Raw genomic sequence first — 13,527 nt, 5'->3', positions numbered from 1 at the left:
ATAAAAATCGTAAATTTCTATGAAGGCTTCTGCCAGCATTTTTCCATGTGGGGGTGGGGGGGGTGGGGGAGTTTGCCTCAGACTGACAGAAAGATGAAAGAAATGCAATGGGATTGGAAGCAGAGACATTCACTGTGTATCTTTAATGTTTCAATCCTTCACCTCCCTGTGCAGCAAGTTGGGCTGGCTCCTCCCTCTAGCCTACACACTGCATCCTAGGTGCCTCTGCAGTCTACAGCAAGTTATACACTAGACAGAAGGCTTCTTTTAATCCATTTCTGAGAAAACAGGGCTCAGAAACACAGAGCAGATTGAAGAAAAGCCTGGATTTAATATACAGATCAGAAAACTGAAAGTCAAACTACTCTGCATGCTGCTCTTTGAATCTTCACTCCACTGAAGAGGAATAATAGCTTTAGAGAAACAAAGAATAGTGACCTTTCAGAGTATTATGTTAAACAGCCAGTGAGTTGCGGCAACCTTACACAGCTCATTATGATGAGGGAAGGTATTACTAACTCAAATCACAACTCACATGCCATTTCTTTGGCAGAGCAGTCCATTGGTGCAGTTATGCAGTAAGACTAATACTATAATACTGTAACTTAATACTGTAAATGTGTATATACAGTACAGTTACTTAAGGTAGCTGCTCAGTAAATGCTTGCCTCTTAACTCATAATTAACTCCTTTCAGTAAAATGTCATCCTGAAGGAAGAGCTAATTTCCTGTCTGTAGATCTACAGTCTAGGTCCAGAGAGTTTGAGTGAAGAGAAGCTCTACAGGTCCCGTCCTCAGATTGCACATGAATGTATGCAACTGGCGTGTCTGTCTTACTATGGTCTTACACAGCTTCTTCCTGCAGTCTCAGAAATACTCGCATTGCACTGACCTGAGGCATGCTCTCTCCATTCCCTCGGTCTCCAGCGGTGTTCAACCTGTCTTTGAGTTTTCAGCTGCCTGGCTTTCAATGGAAGAGGAAATTGGTGTTCTGCTGACAACATCTTACTATTTGATCAGGCCAGCAGATAAAGAATTTTCCTGTTTTGTATATATACACACACATACACACACACATACTGTATATACAGTAATAGTGTTTCTATGCCCATTTGTGTGCAGATGACATTATACACAGAGGGGGGAGAGAGGGGATTGTATATGTTTATTACTTTGCAATAAAGCCGCTAATTGCTGTTATATATTTTTACAGACCGTTCATTTCACAAAAAAATCAGTTAAACACAAAAATACAGTTTTATCTGTGCTATATTTACAGATACAAAAAAGAATTATTCTTAAGGCACTGATTTACTAACCTTCATTTGTAGCTACTGATTCAAATGTATTGTGCATAATACAATTTTAAGGCATTACTGAACAAATGACATATTCCCTTTATCGAATATAAGAAAGTGAGCTATTTCCAGTGTTTTTTTTTTGTGCAGCCCTGGGTATCTAAATCGGTTTTCTCCATGTGAGGGAGACCTTTCACTTTGGTGCCACTCTAACATGTAATATTGCTTATCCTAGTTGCAATGCATTCTCACTTTCTCCTTTACAAGGAAATAAAAATAAATTGGTACTGAAAAATGCGTAGCCATTAACTAAGCATTTCACTGCCCGGCATTGACAAGAAACAACTTTGCTGTTGTTTGGGCAATCCAAAACAACACAACCGGTCTTCACAGCAGACCAATTCTACTGAGAACCAAGTGAACTTCAAAGTCATTCACAAGTTTGGTTTTATTGTGGTAAGATAGAAACATTCACTGAAAGAACTGAAAACAAATGGTTTAATATCAATGATACTTCAGAAGAATACTAACAAGTATTTTACTTTTTAAGAAAGTGCAAGTTAAAGCAATCATTTATGAATATCTGTTGTGATCTTTAGATCACACTTAACTTTGGTCCCCAAACAAGTGATAAAGGGATTTCTTTCCTTTTTTAGGTTGCTTTTCAGGACTCACTGAACTTAGCATAACACAGCTAAACTGCAGTACCACCACTAGTAAAGAGAAAGACTGGATGATCTTTTGAAAATGATCAATGTCCTAGCGCAATTCAAACAATAGAGATATATGTTAAAATACATTTTACTCTTCTTTTTGTGCAGTTCAGCCCTGTAAAATTGTACCTATATCTCACACAGAAAATTACATACAGTATATTTTTATAACATCAAAGCATGAATACACAAATTTCTTGATATTACAAAAGCTAGTTACAAGAACTTTTCTTCAGTGGTTTACATCCAAATGTATATATTTGTACCTTACAAATAAAACAGTACAGATACTTCGTATTCCTTCCTTTGGAAAGGCCAGCAACTAGATACTTGCAGGAATAGCACAGGCAAAAAGAGGCACTTGATGGTAAACTTCAATTGCAAAAACATCCCTTCATTAGCTATCAAAAATGTAAAACTGGCAGAGCATGTCCACATGATGAAAATGAGAATTCACAGTTTAAGACATTTTTATAACACTAACTGTTTTATCCTGCAATTCAGGGGCAGCCAGTACCGATCTTGGACAGTATCTCTCCAGCATGAGTCATTTAGCTGGTGACCCTTAAACCATCATGTTCTAAAGACGTGGAACACAGGAGTTTTGTGGTCAGTTTAGCAAGATAATCTGTTCGGTTTGTAAACCAGAAAATGTGGTCCTCAATGAACTTCTGGCAGAATTTATCTGCTAGTCTAATCTGCTAGATATTGCATCTTTTTGCATCGGTAGCTAAGATTAATTTTTTAATCTCATTTAAGATGACCAAAAAATTGGGAATCTGGCTTTCCAAGATCAGGGCTGGCCACATCTGATGCAACAAGCATGTGTTTCTGTGTTTCATGGGGAAAAAAAAAACAGCCCATATTTGGCAGAATACAGATTTGATGTAGATATAAAAACCGTGAGATTAAGACTTAATATAGTCACACAGTGCTCACATTACTCTACTGCCCCAAAAAATGAATTACTTCAATTTTCTGGTAAACATTACAGGCACACTACGCAGCATTATAAGCTGTACATTTATCATCCACTCCTCTGCCATGTATTGTCTCCATGCTTCCTGCATATTCCACTAAAGAAGAAAATAAAGCCAAATAGCTATGTCCATAACTGGATACAAATGTGCCAAGAACCCCCAAAAAGGTAATATCTGCATTGAAAAATAACTTGAGAAGCCTTAGAACAAATCTTGCACCCCTGTAGTGCACAGAATTCCAGTATATTAAAACAACAGCGAGATTCAGGAAATCACTTTGATTCAGAAATCCTTTGTCTCCTGATGAGATGGCAGGTAAAATGGGATTTTGATGTGGTTTACAAGCCAGATCAGATTCCTGATGCAGCAATAAGCAGAGCTAGGCATCCTATAGCCAGACTGTATGTAGAGATGCACACAGGTACCCCATCTGGTGATTTCCACAGTGCTTAACTTAAACACAGCCTTGGGGAGGGGAATCAAACGCTAAGAGATTTTTTTTTTAAAAAAAAAGGTTAAATAAAACTTTAATTTTCCTTAAAAAGCAAATAATGCAAAACTTAAAGGTTTACATTTAAACAAATAATACTTTTAAAACAGACATATAAAAAAGGGAAAGAAAACATTACAATAAGGCAAAGATATTAAAAAAAAACTATAGATCAGAAATATTTTGCTGTATTTGTAAAACAACACGATAAAAAAAAATGGAAAACAATTTTATGTGATAAATTTTGCTTTTAACTTTGATTTCAATGTTCCGGGATACTGTTACCATTATCGGGAACTAAATATAATATCAGTATGTGTTTATAATTGGCCAGGCACCCAAGTGTTTGTAAGTGCTGAAAACATCTGTAGATCAGAGAAATAAATGTCCACAGGCGATGGATCTAGTTTTCTTAAAGTGCAGAGGGTTATTATAACTTCACTTAAAAATAAACTAGGAACGTATATAAATAACATCAAAAGGATGATTTTCCAAAGCATTTGCCTAGTCCTTCGAAGATATGACAGTGCATTTCATATATTATACCTCCATTTGTGAAAAGAAATTACTTTGCGACACCACATCTTCTCTGATCCACATACAGCTATGTAGTACCATGTCTGCGGTTTGCAAATTGCACTGATGAGTGCTTTCTTATTGCTAAAAAGTCCTTCCTGTTTATTTTTTTGGCACAGGCACTGTTACATTAGGCAGGCTTTGGTCCGTAATATCCAGACTCTGAGTGCTAATGGCTCTGTGCAGCTGAGGCTGTCCACAAGGGTTAAGGTGCACTAGAGCAGACGTCAGTTTCGCACTAACCATCCTGCAGGTCAGGAACCAGGACCGGGGCTGACTACCACCGGCCACTCACACTGGCCATGTCCGAGTGGAACTGACGAGTCAGCCGGCCGCTGGCCCCTCCCTCCAGGAAAGAAGAACGGATGTTTGGAGGCTCGAAGAGCTTCCTCCTGTTCTTGTTTAATTCTGCAGACAGAACGGAAAAAGAACGTGCTCATTTTTTTCCCTGACACAAATGTACTCACTGAAAAGTATGTCTTACCCTGTGACCCAGGTATATGAGGCTTGAAAAGAAACTGAAGGGCATTTGAAGAAATTAAGAATTAGTCATAAAATTGCTGTATCATTACACTGGGAAGCTTCCTAAGTAATTTTGTTCCCAGCCAGCAATAATATGAAATGTGATTCCTCGAGACTTTGAAAAGGTTTTCCTCTGAGAAGAGATGCCCAATACTCATTATGGGATTTTGCTTGGCAAGGAGAGCGAACATAAATGTGAATTAGGTAGAGTTTGTTAGATGTCAGTTTTTGGAAGGTGCCTAAAAAACAGAAAATAATAGATAACCCTGTGATCCAGCTCATAAAGACAACAGATCAGAACAGATTTGTGCTTAAATCTGAGCACTGCAGTGGAATAATCAGCAGACCTCAGATAGTGTCTAAACTGGCTCTCCCTCCTCCAATTCCTGCTGGCTCCAAGGGATTCATGCTCATATCCCTACTTTCCATAAACAGTTGATTGTGTAAGGACCACAATTACAGTATATGGTTGTCCTATTTATTGCATTTATGAAATACAATTCAAATATTATCCTTATTCTACAGTTCCTTGGTTTTTTAAAATACAAATATTAGATTTTACAAATGAATACTTCTTGGATAAATCCTCATATGTAGGGAGACATGTAGGAGGAAGATTTTGATATAACAGGAGCAGTGGAGATGAAGAAACAAATAGAAAATGTGCTCTGTCAACTATAATTGGCAGTGAAGGGTATAAAAAAACCTGACATTTCATGATTTAAGTCACATCAAATGTCTTTTCATTTCAGCATGGATAAACCTTAACCTGTTCCTTTACATCAAAGATATGTTAAGTATTTGCATTATAAAGATCAACCCAAAATAAATGACCATACTTGTTCTGTGACTCTGCTAGTAGTAAATATATATATATAAGTAGCAAAAACATAAGCTGCAACTATAAGGTCGAAACATTAAGCTTAAAAATCTATAAACACTGCTGGATGTTTTATTTCTTCTCTACATTGTCTAGAGGAGGAAAATGTTTGGTTCTATGATTAGAAATGAAATATGTGAAGCAAAACATATGTTAAAATTAAATTAAAACCTCAATTTTGATCTCTGTGTAAAAAGATATTGCTGATCTGGAGTCAGTCCAGAGACAAGCAGCCAGATGCACTCTAGGACTTAAAGGGATGTTCTATCCTCACAGGCGAAAAAAACAATCTTGAACAGGAACAGAGAAGACTAGATGTGGAGCTGATTCAAGTACTGAAAAACCTCAATGAACTATAACAAACTAAACAGTATATAAGCTGTTTATATAACTATATAAACTACATTTAAAACTGAGAGCAGGAGGACTTTCTTTTACACAAATGTGTGTGTTAGTGTGGAACAAGCTATTTAGCCATGTTGGGCAAGATCAGCCAGCTCCTGGCAATCAAGTGAGCTAATAGGCTGAACAACTTCCTTTTTAAAGGTTTGGTACCTTTTTTCTGTCATGTGCGAGGCTACACTGAGATGATAACACGTTAAGTAAAAGGCATTCAGTTAAATATTTCAGGCAGAACCAAGAGTCATCCTGACGGGACATTTTTAGTTTTCCTTTGTCTGAGACAGATTCACAAGATGTTTGGAAGGCTCACTGGTTTTGGTACAAGACACACCTCTAATTCTTACAAACCTGAAATCGCAAGCAACATTTTCCTTCTAGCACCAAACGTAGTAATGCCAAGTTCCTTGAGGTCCTGATCTGTCAACGTTAAGAATGTCTGAAGATCAATCTGCAGAGAAAAAAAGTTTATTTTTCTAATAAAAGCAAAAAAACATATCCAGTGAACCAGGATGGCTTGAAGTCAGAACAAGTGATTTAAAGTCGAGTACATACTTCACAACAGCAACACTTCTCAGAAACATAAAATAACAGCTCTTTTACGGAGGCTGTTATTCCTATTATAAAACCCGTTTAATTGTTATGCCTCCTGGTCCTGGATACTTCTGCAGATGATGTGACTTATTTTACAGGTTTACTCAGGATGATAATTTCAATGGAAACACGACTACTATTTATGCCATATACTTTAAATAGAAATAATAATTGTAATCTCTATTAAGGAGGAGAGATAAAGGCTTTCAAAAAGATCCCTTTTAACAAGATGATCAAAACAACACCTTGAGCAAAAGAAAGAAAAATATGCAGACAAACCTCCTGCTGTTGAAAGACATCAGTATACTTTCCCAGCCCCAGTTTGCTAAAAAGCTCAGGAAGATCAGACCCTTTGAAAGAAGTGTTCAGGCTGCATCCATTGCTGCCAGTCATTGATGAAATACAATCCATATAGTTACTGCTGCTGAGATAGTGTTCAGCTGAAAAAAAAAAAGATTTCAAATAAGCACAGATTAGCCTGTGGCCCTTTTCTCTCAGCTCAACCCTTAATTTTAACCCTGTAAAAAACTGCTGAACATCACACATTCTTCCTGGCCATCGTCTTGTGCACATTAAACGAGGTTAAAGCAACCTCCAGCTTTCCACTTCAGAGCCCATGAACAAAGTGTGTTGGATTTGGAAGAGCTGTGTTTTCCCTTGACCAAGAAGCCTTTTGAAGAAAAGCCACAGTACTCCACAGTGACACCTTGGAGCCTTTAACTTCCTCTTACTGCACTTACACAAGAAATGTTTCTTAAACCAGAATTAAGATATTAAATGTTAAGTCTTTAAATGCATTTTCACTGCCAATGAATTGTGAAAATGTTACAAAACTTTGACATAGACATTCTGTTGAAGATACTGTAGCCTTTTCAAGGACATATTAACTCAATATTATACTATAACGCAGATTTGAGAAGCGACCAGGTTTCTAATAATAGTTTTGTTCACCTGTAGCCATGGAAAGCACAGCAATCTCAAGGCTTTTTGATTTAAAAAACATTTTATCATCGATAACAACTATGAGGCGTGTGGCAAACAAAAAGGTTTTGACAGAAACTGGTGTTTTGGAGGTTTATTTGTTTTTAATTGTTTCAAATTTGTTTGCTATATAAAAATGTTTTAAATAAAGAGGACCAGAGACCTTCTAAAATTCAAACTGCAGTGTTGCAGAAACTGTACATTACTTCAGCTTGTTTAATGTGAAGTGCAATATATTCAGTACTGTACCTGTTCAAGAAAAAAAAAACATTCGTTGTAACTACTGCGTTCTGTACCTTAATCAAAAGCAAGGGCATTATACATGTCTAGAAATACAGTTCTGTGTACTTTCTGAACTCATTCACAGAACGCCAATGGAGTCAGGGGAACTGCGCATTGTTACACTACGTCTATGTGTTGATAACTCGGATCAAACACAGTGCGCGTGCGTATGTGACGTCCCATCTGTGGCCTGACGCTCTCCTAGGATGCTACTTTCTGGTTTGGCCAAAACCACCGCAAACTTGAAATTTGACTGGACTATTGTGGCCATGTAATCAGTGACCTTCTGTACGTGACATTTTATAACACATACTGAGCTGAGAGGGGTGAACGTCAAACTGTCGGCTCCGTTTCACTCTGCGCACCTGATTTGTTTTGTTTCCTCTTAGGGCTGCCGACGGACGAAGGGAAATCCGAGTGGCCTGGGGGCCCACTCCCGTTCCTCTCTCGCCAGTTGTCCGAGTCGCTCCCACTTCCCACACCTTCCCGACTGTTGGACCGCGAAAGAGACAGAGGAGAACCCTGCTAGAAGGCAAAACAAACTACTGAAAGAGCAAACGCAGAAGAAATACCAGCTGGTGCATTTAATAAGTTGGGCCTGACCAATTTCAGCCATGTCAATTAGAAAGTTTCCAGTGTTCAAGCTTTAAATTCGAAACAAACGTGATTTCAAAAAGATGGACAAATACAGGCCTGAAGTTAACAAAATATGGAGACTCTAGGAAGTCAAATGTCATTAAGTATTCAGCACCCAAAACTTTATCTTCATCTTCAAAGATTTTTGGACATTACTGGCCTGATTCAGGCAGACAGATAATACACTATATTAGTTCAGGGTAAAATAGGACCGTCCAGATTACTGTACCTTGGCATAGGCCAGATTAAACAGGATGTGATATTAGTAGGACCCTGTCAATAGGTTATGTAAAGAACAAAAGACAGAGGGAGAGTAGTGTGCACAGAGTCTACTGCAGAAGGTGCTGACACCTCTCTGAAACCTAGACAGTATAAGATACTCCCAAGGCAGAATCACGGTCTTGAGGTGCTGTCTGAGGGGTGTGGCTCTGAGCCCACGAGCCACCACGCAGAGCAGAGCAGATCATGTCTCGTGCTGCCGAGGCTCAGTGGTCTTTATTGGATGAATGCCCTAAGCTCATGGTTTGAATCTTCATCAGAATGTTGGAAAAAAGACTCGTAGACTGAAATAAGGCATTCAATTACCAATGAGAAACCACGCTGCATACCTCGTAAGTGGTAGGCATAGTGGGCGTGTAGGACACGTGGTTAGCCCTGCGCAGCTCCTTGATGGTTTCTGCTGGCATGGATTTGGAGAAACCCAGGCCGCTCCACGTGTTAGTGGGGGTCCGCACCTCTGTCACCACAGGCTTCTTCAACATTGCTGAATAACAGACGTCACAGCTGTCATCATCGGATGCACGTCTGCTTCACTTTGACAAATTATTCAAGATGAACTGCACCACCTCATGGGAAGCACCAATTTTTTGTGAAAATTAACATATTATTCCAGTGTAAAATTAAATTGTTTCCTCTTTTTGTAAATAAAGAATATAATTTACCATTGAAAACATGCACTATATTTCTTGAGCACATCAAGTACATCAAGCAGTTTTTCCCTTTGACCTTTACTTCACAGTTGTGCAACACACAGTAGGCCAGTGTAGTTTAAGGACACAGCACACTGCTTACATGGTGTGATATTCCAGCTCCTCACATACCTTTAGTTGCCAACAGCTTCTTCTGTTCATAGTCAAAAGCCTGCAAGGAAAATCAAAGGCACAAATTACCTTTAGTAGAGTCTAACTTTTTTCTGAAGTGTGTCCCATGAGCTGTATCCTCTGGCCTCCTTAAGTCATAAACTAAACCCAAGTTAATTTTGTGAAAGCTGTTCACTGCAGTACTTCTTTCGATTATCAACTATGTTTGAAATGATTTTACGTTTTGTCTTTAATTGGCTGAAGATATTATACAACTCGGTATTTTACTGGAACAATTCCTGTGAAGTATTTTACTCAAGGGTACAACCGCAGTGTCCCACCTGGAATTTGAACCCACAACCTACCAGTTATGAGTCCAGAGCCCTAACCACTGGTCAGTTTTGTGAAACTTTTATAATGGTTTAATCCATCAATAATTCAATTTGTCATTAAAGCCATGAAATAAGAAGTACTCTAAAATATTGTAAATACATAAAGACCTGTGGTAAATTTATTTCTGCAACCACCTAATATTGGTAGAAATATGTACTTTATCAAGCATAATAAAGCTCATTTACTCAATATATGTTCACATACAGAAAAAGGCCATTTGGATTTTCGTAAGCTACAAATCATTGTTCATGAGCGCTGTTAAAACTTCTTAACATACTGTTAGGCACTCATTGTTACATGCAGATGTTTGTATAAATGGCTGTATATAAATTGCACAAGGAAGATACATGCTTGCCAAGGTTGTTAAAGCATCTGTATTGCAGAGAAAGGACAGCAAGGACACACATGGGCAGCACAATCCTCATAAAAACGCTCGTGAGGAAATCAAGCAGCACACTGAAGCCGCAAGCCTTCACCGGGGAGAGACGGGCAGGGCGCGTGGGCAGCGGCGAGTACCTGCATGTTGGCGAAAGAGGACTGCGGTGCCAGGCGGATCCGCTCCGAGTTCTGCTGGGCCGCTCTCTCCGCCGCGCGCTCGCTCCCGGGCGCCTTCTTGTCCGCCAGCGGGCCCTCCGACGCACTGGACTCGGAGTCCGAGAGCAGGCCCTCCGAGGTGCTGCGGGAACACCCCTCGTTACTAAATTCAGAGCCACGGCAGTACTTCCCGGCGTGACTCATTAGGTGGGGACTCGCCCTCAGCCACCCCAAGGACTAGACACCTTCTCCCGAGCCAGGAGTGCGTGCGCTTGTAAAAATCCAGTACCTCATCTGCCTGTCAAGGACATGGCACCCAAGGGTCTTTTCAGACACACTTAATTTCCAAGATGTCCAAAATCAGAGAGCAAAGCATAGTGCTCTGCACATAATAATAACAGCAACAATTCCAGGGGCCCATACACTCCAACACAGTTAAAGATCAGAGTCATTCAGACAGGGTTTTTAGAAATGAGCAATTACACTACAAGAGCTGACCCCCTACAACACTCTTTCAAAATCAATTAAACACAGGCAAAGGCCCCTTGCCTCTGGGAACAGGGTTTCTATCCAGTTTAACAGCACAGAAAGTGAAAGCGATCCTTTCTGACAGCTGTGTGCACCTCGGCTTATAATATCATCAAGCACAATTCAAAAGCACATCCACTTAAAATAAAAGACATTATTACCAGGCAAAATGATTTTATGTAGCATAACATAATACTGGGACTGCTCAGAAGAGAAAAATAGTTAACTAAAGCTCTTATTGCGTGGATAAGATTTGGCTTTAAATAGGTGGTTTCTACCCCAGGTCCTTGGTGACCTCTGTTTCTGCTGGTTTTCATTCCACCTGAGCTCTGAAGCATCAGCTTAGATGCCTCATCATTCTACCTAAGAATCTGTTCTTTAAAAGTTGCTTAAGCAAAAACGGCTATAACAAAATTAAGTTACTACTTAGCCAATACTTATATGCTTCCTGAGATAATATGAACAGCATGTTAATAATGGTAAATATGAGGTAAGAATCTAAGGGATAAAGAGATTTTTTTTACAATAAATACAGTAGAAAGGAAAAAAGAACAAAAATCGCTGGGCGACGATTCACTCATAGGTAGAAGCTGATGTCTGAGGTTCTGAGGCAGATGAGAGAAGATGAATGGAGGGTGATATAATGTGAAATATAATTCACAATACTGGCTAACTCTCTGAGTTGGTTACAGGACACAACAAACCATACAGTTACTGGCTGTGTGAGGGGAGGGAGCAGGACTGGTAAGATAAGAGTTGCTGGTGTGCTTTTGCTGTGGTGAAAATTCATTACGCATACCCAAGAAGGGGTATTCATTTGTCAAATGCCTTAACGTGAAAATTAATTAATAAAACCTTCGGAAAACAAGGAGTTAGTATACTTGCATCTGCAAATCTGAGTCTTAAAATTACCCTACTTCAAGTGTACCATTTCCAACGCCTTCAGCACAAAGACCTGCAAGTCTCTCCTCTACTTGCTTATTTTCACCAAACAACTCTTAAAGGATGATCAGTCAGACATTGCCATAATGAGCTTTTTTCCCTTTGCTCTGGCCCAGTTTAAGCACACCTGAAACAGGGCAGGTCTGAAATTCACAAACTGGACTGAAAATGACTACAATTGCCATTCATCATTTTAAGAGGTGAAAGCTATTTTTTTAAATAGTACCCACATACAAAATTGAAATAAATTGGCCTGTAATTAAGAGCTCAGCTGTAACAAAAACCAGAAGAGACAGCGGTCCCTCAGGAATAGGGCTGGTATCCACTTAATCAAGAAAGGCCTGACAGAAACGAGTCAGAGGCAGAAAAGACCAAAAATGTTATTGCTGTAATTTAAGAGAGGAATCAAAACTTTTTTATATTAGAAATCCAAAAAGTAAATGCTGATAAAGAAATAATTCTAAATAGAAACTACTGGAAAAAGGTGACACGGGCCTGACTCTAAAGAACAAATGAAGCCACCATCAATACAGAATATCAATAAATTAGAACTCTATCAGAACTAAATAAATTGTGATTTAGTGCTGCAAACAAATAATCAAGATCCAGTTCACATTGTTTACATACTGCAGGTGAGAGTTCTTGGTGCCCTGTAGGAGCTCCACAGCTTGTCGCTTGCCAGTAGACAACTTTGAAGATCCCAACATCTGTTTCAGTTCATTGCTACTGGCTGAATGGGAAGGACTTCTTGGCATTCCTACTTCGACAAAAGCATCATTTGATCCTGAAAACACAGACGCAGTTTGTTTTCCCTTTCAGACAACAAACATTAGAGAAGGAGACCAACATCTTGTACATCAAAAAAACAATGTTAAGATGCATTTTGGGTAAAAGGCTGCTGACTTACCTTCGTCGGGGCTGGATTTGCTGGTGAGAGGCTCTGTGGAACTGTGACTGCTGCTCTCTTTGGAAGCATCATTATGATTTGGGCTCAAAACTTTATCTGCTAGAGAAGACGCTGATATCCTGCCGTACACCGAGGTGGGATGCTGTAATCCATAACAGCAAACATGCATCTTAATATTTATACATGGAAACTTAAGGGTTATGTTTGATCTCCCCTTCCCATGTATACAGCCACTAAATAAAAAGCAGATTACTTTATAATGAGGCTTAATTTTAAAGCTTGATTTTCTTTAAACAACAGACACAAAAGACATGCTCTAAAAATGTCTGTAAATTGCAAAAAGCTGTGCGTAGCTGTCAGAAGAAGAATACCAAGACTAAAACAATAGCTGTCTCTCCGAACTGGAAGGTGGTGGGATGGGCACAGTCTTATTGTTGACACGGCACTCTCAGACACACTAAGCTCAGGCTGAGGAGGAGAGACAGCACCTTGACATGGCCATTCAGAGAGCAGGGGGCTTTGCTGCACTCGGGGCCCCCGTTGACCTGAGAGTCGATGGGTGCCAGACCAGGGGGAGGGGAAGGGGCGCTCTGAGCGTAGCCCTGGACTCCAGAGAGCAGAATACTCGTCAGGGTGGCTTGCGTGGTTGGGTGAATCATTAAAGGAGATGAGAATCCTGAAACAAACAGAAATGAAGTGGGGTCTTCATCAGCTCTCATTTTTACATCACAAAGAGGGTTTATTTTGTCTCCCTACCCAAGTCCACCAGAGTAGGTAACATGACTGAGGACAA

At 39.5% G+C, this 13,527-nt stretch overlaps 1 protein-coding gene across 2 annotated transcripts in view; it reads right to left on the bottom strand.

Annotated features, from left to right (window-relative positions):
- Window positions 1-1,728: 1,728 nt before the first annotated feature.
- The window catches only part of LOC148834718 (protein bicaudal C homolog 1-like), an 87,389-nt gene continuing 75,590 nt past the window's right edge, over window positions 1,729-13,527 (bottom strand). Inside the window, exons 12-21 of one of the 2 annotated variants that reach the window (XM_088916306.1) lie at window positions 13,223-13,410; window positions 12,735-12,876; window positions 12,455-12,611; window positions 10,340-10,499; window positions 9,452-9,491; window positions 8,960-9,114; window positions 8,081-8,240; window positions 6,732-6,892; window positions 6,210-6,309; window positions 1,729-4,465 (exon numbers count right to left, since the gene is read on the bottom strand). In XM_088916306.1, the coding sequence (XP_088772432.1) occupies window positions 4,335-4,465; window positions 6,210-6,309; window positions 6,732-6,892; window positions 8,081-8,240; window positions 8,960-9,114; window positions 9,452-9,491; window positions 10,340-10,499; window positions 12,455-12,611; window positions 12,735-12,876; window positions 13,223-13,410 (1,394 nt within the window). In that variant the 3' untranslated portion in view covers window positions 1,729-4,334. The remainder of the gene's footprint in view (window positions 4,466-6,209; window positions 6,310-6,731; window positions 6,893-8,080; window positions 8,241-8,959; window positions 9,115-9,451; window positions 9,492-10,339; window positions 10,500-12,454; window positions 12,612-12,734; window positions 12,877-13,222; window positions 13,411-13,527) is intronic. The other variant, XM_088916307.1, reaches the window with a different exon arrangement.

This window comes from Atractosteus spatula, chromosome 5 (assembly GCF_055471065.1).
Source record: "Atractosteus spatula isolate fAtrSpa1 chromosome 5, fAtrSpa1.hap1, whole genome shotgun sequence".
Taxonomy (NCBI): domain Eukaryota; kingdom Metazoa; phylum Chordata; class Actinopteri; order Semionotiformes; family Lepisosteidae; genus Atractosteus; species Atractosteus spatula.
Note: the sequence above shows the minus strand (reverse complement) of the source record. Positions and strands in the feature narration are given on the sequence as shown.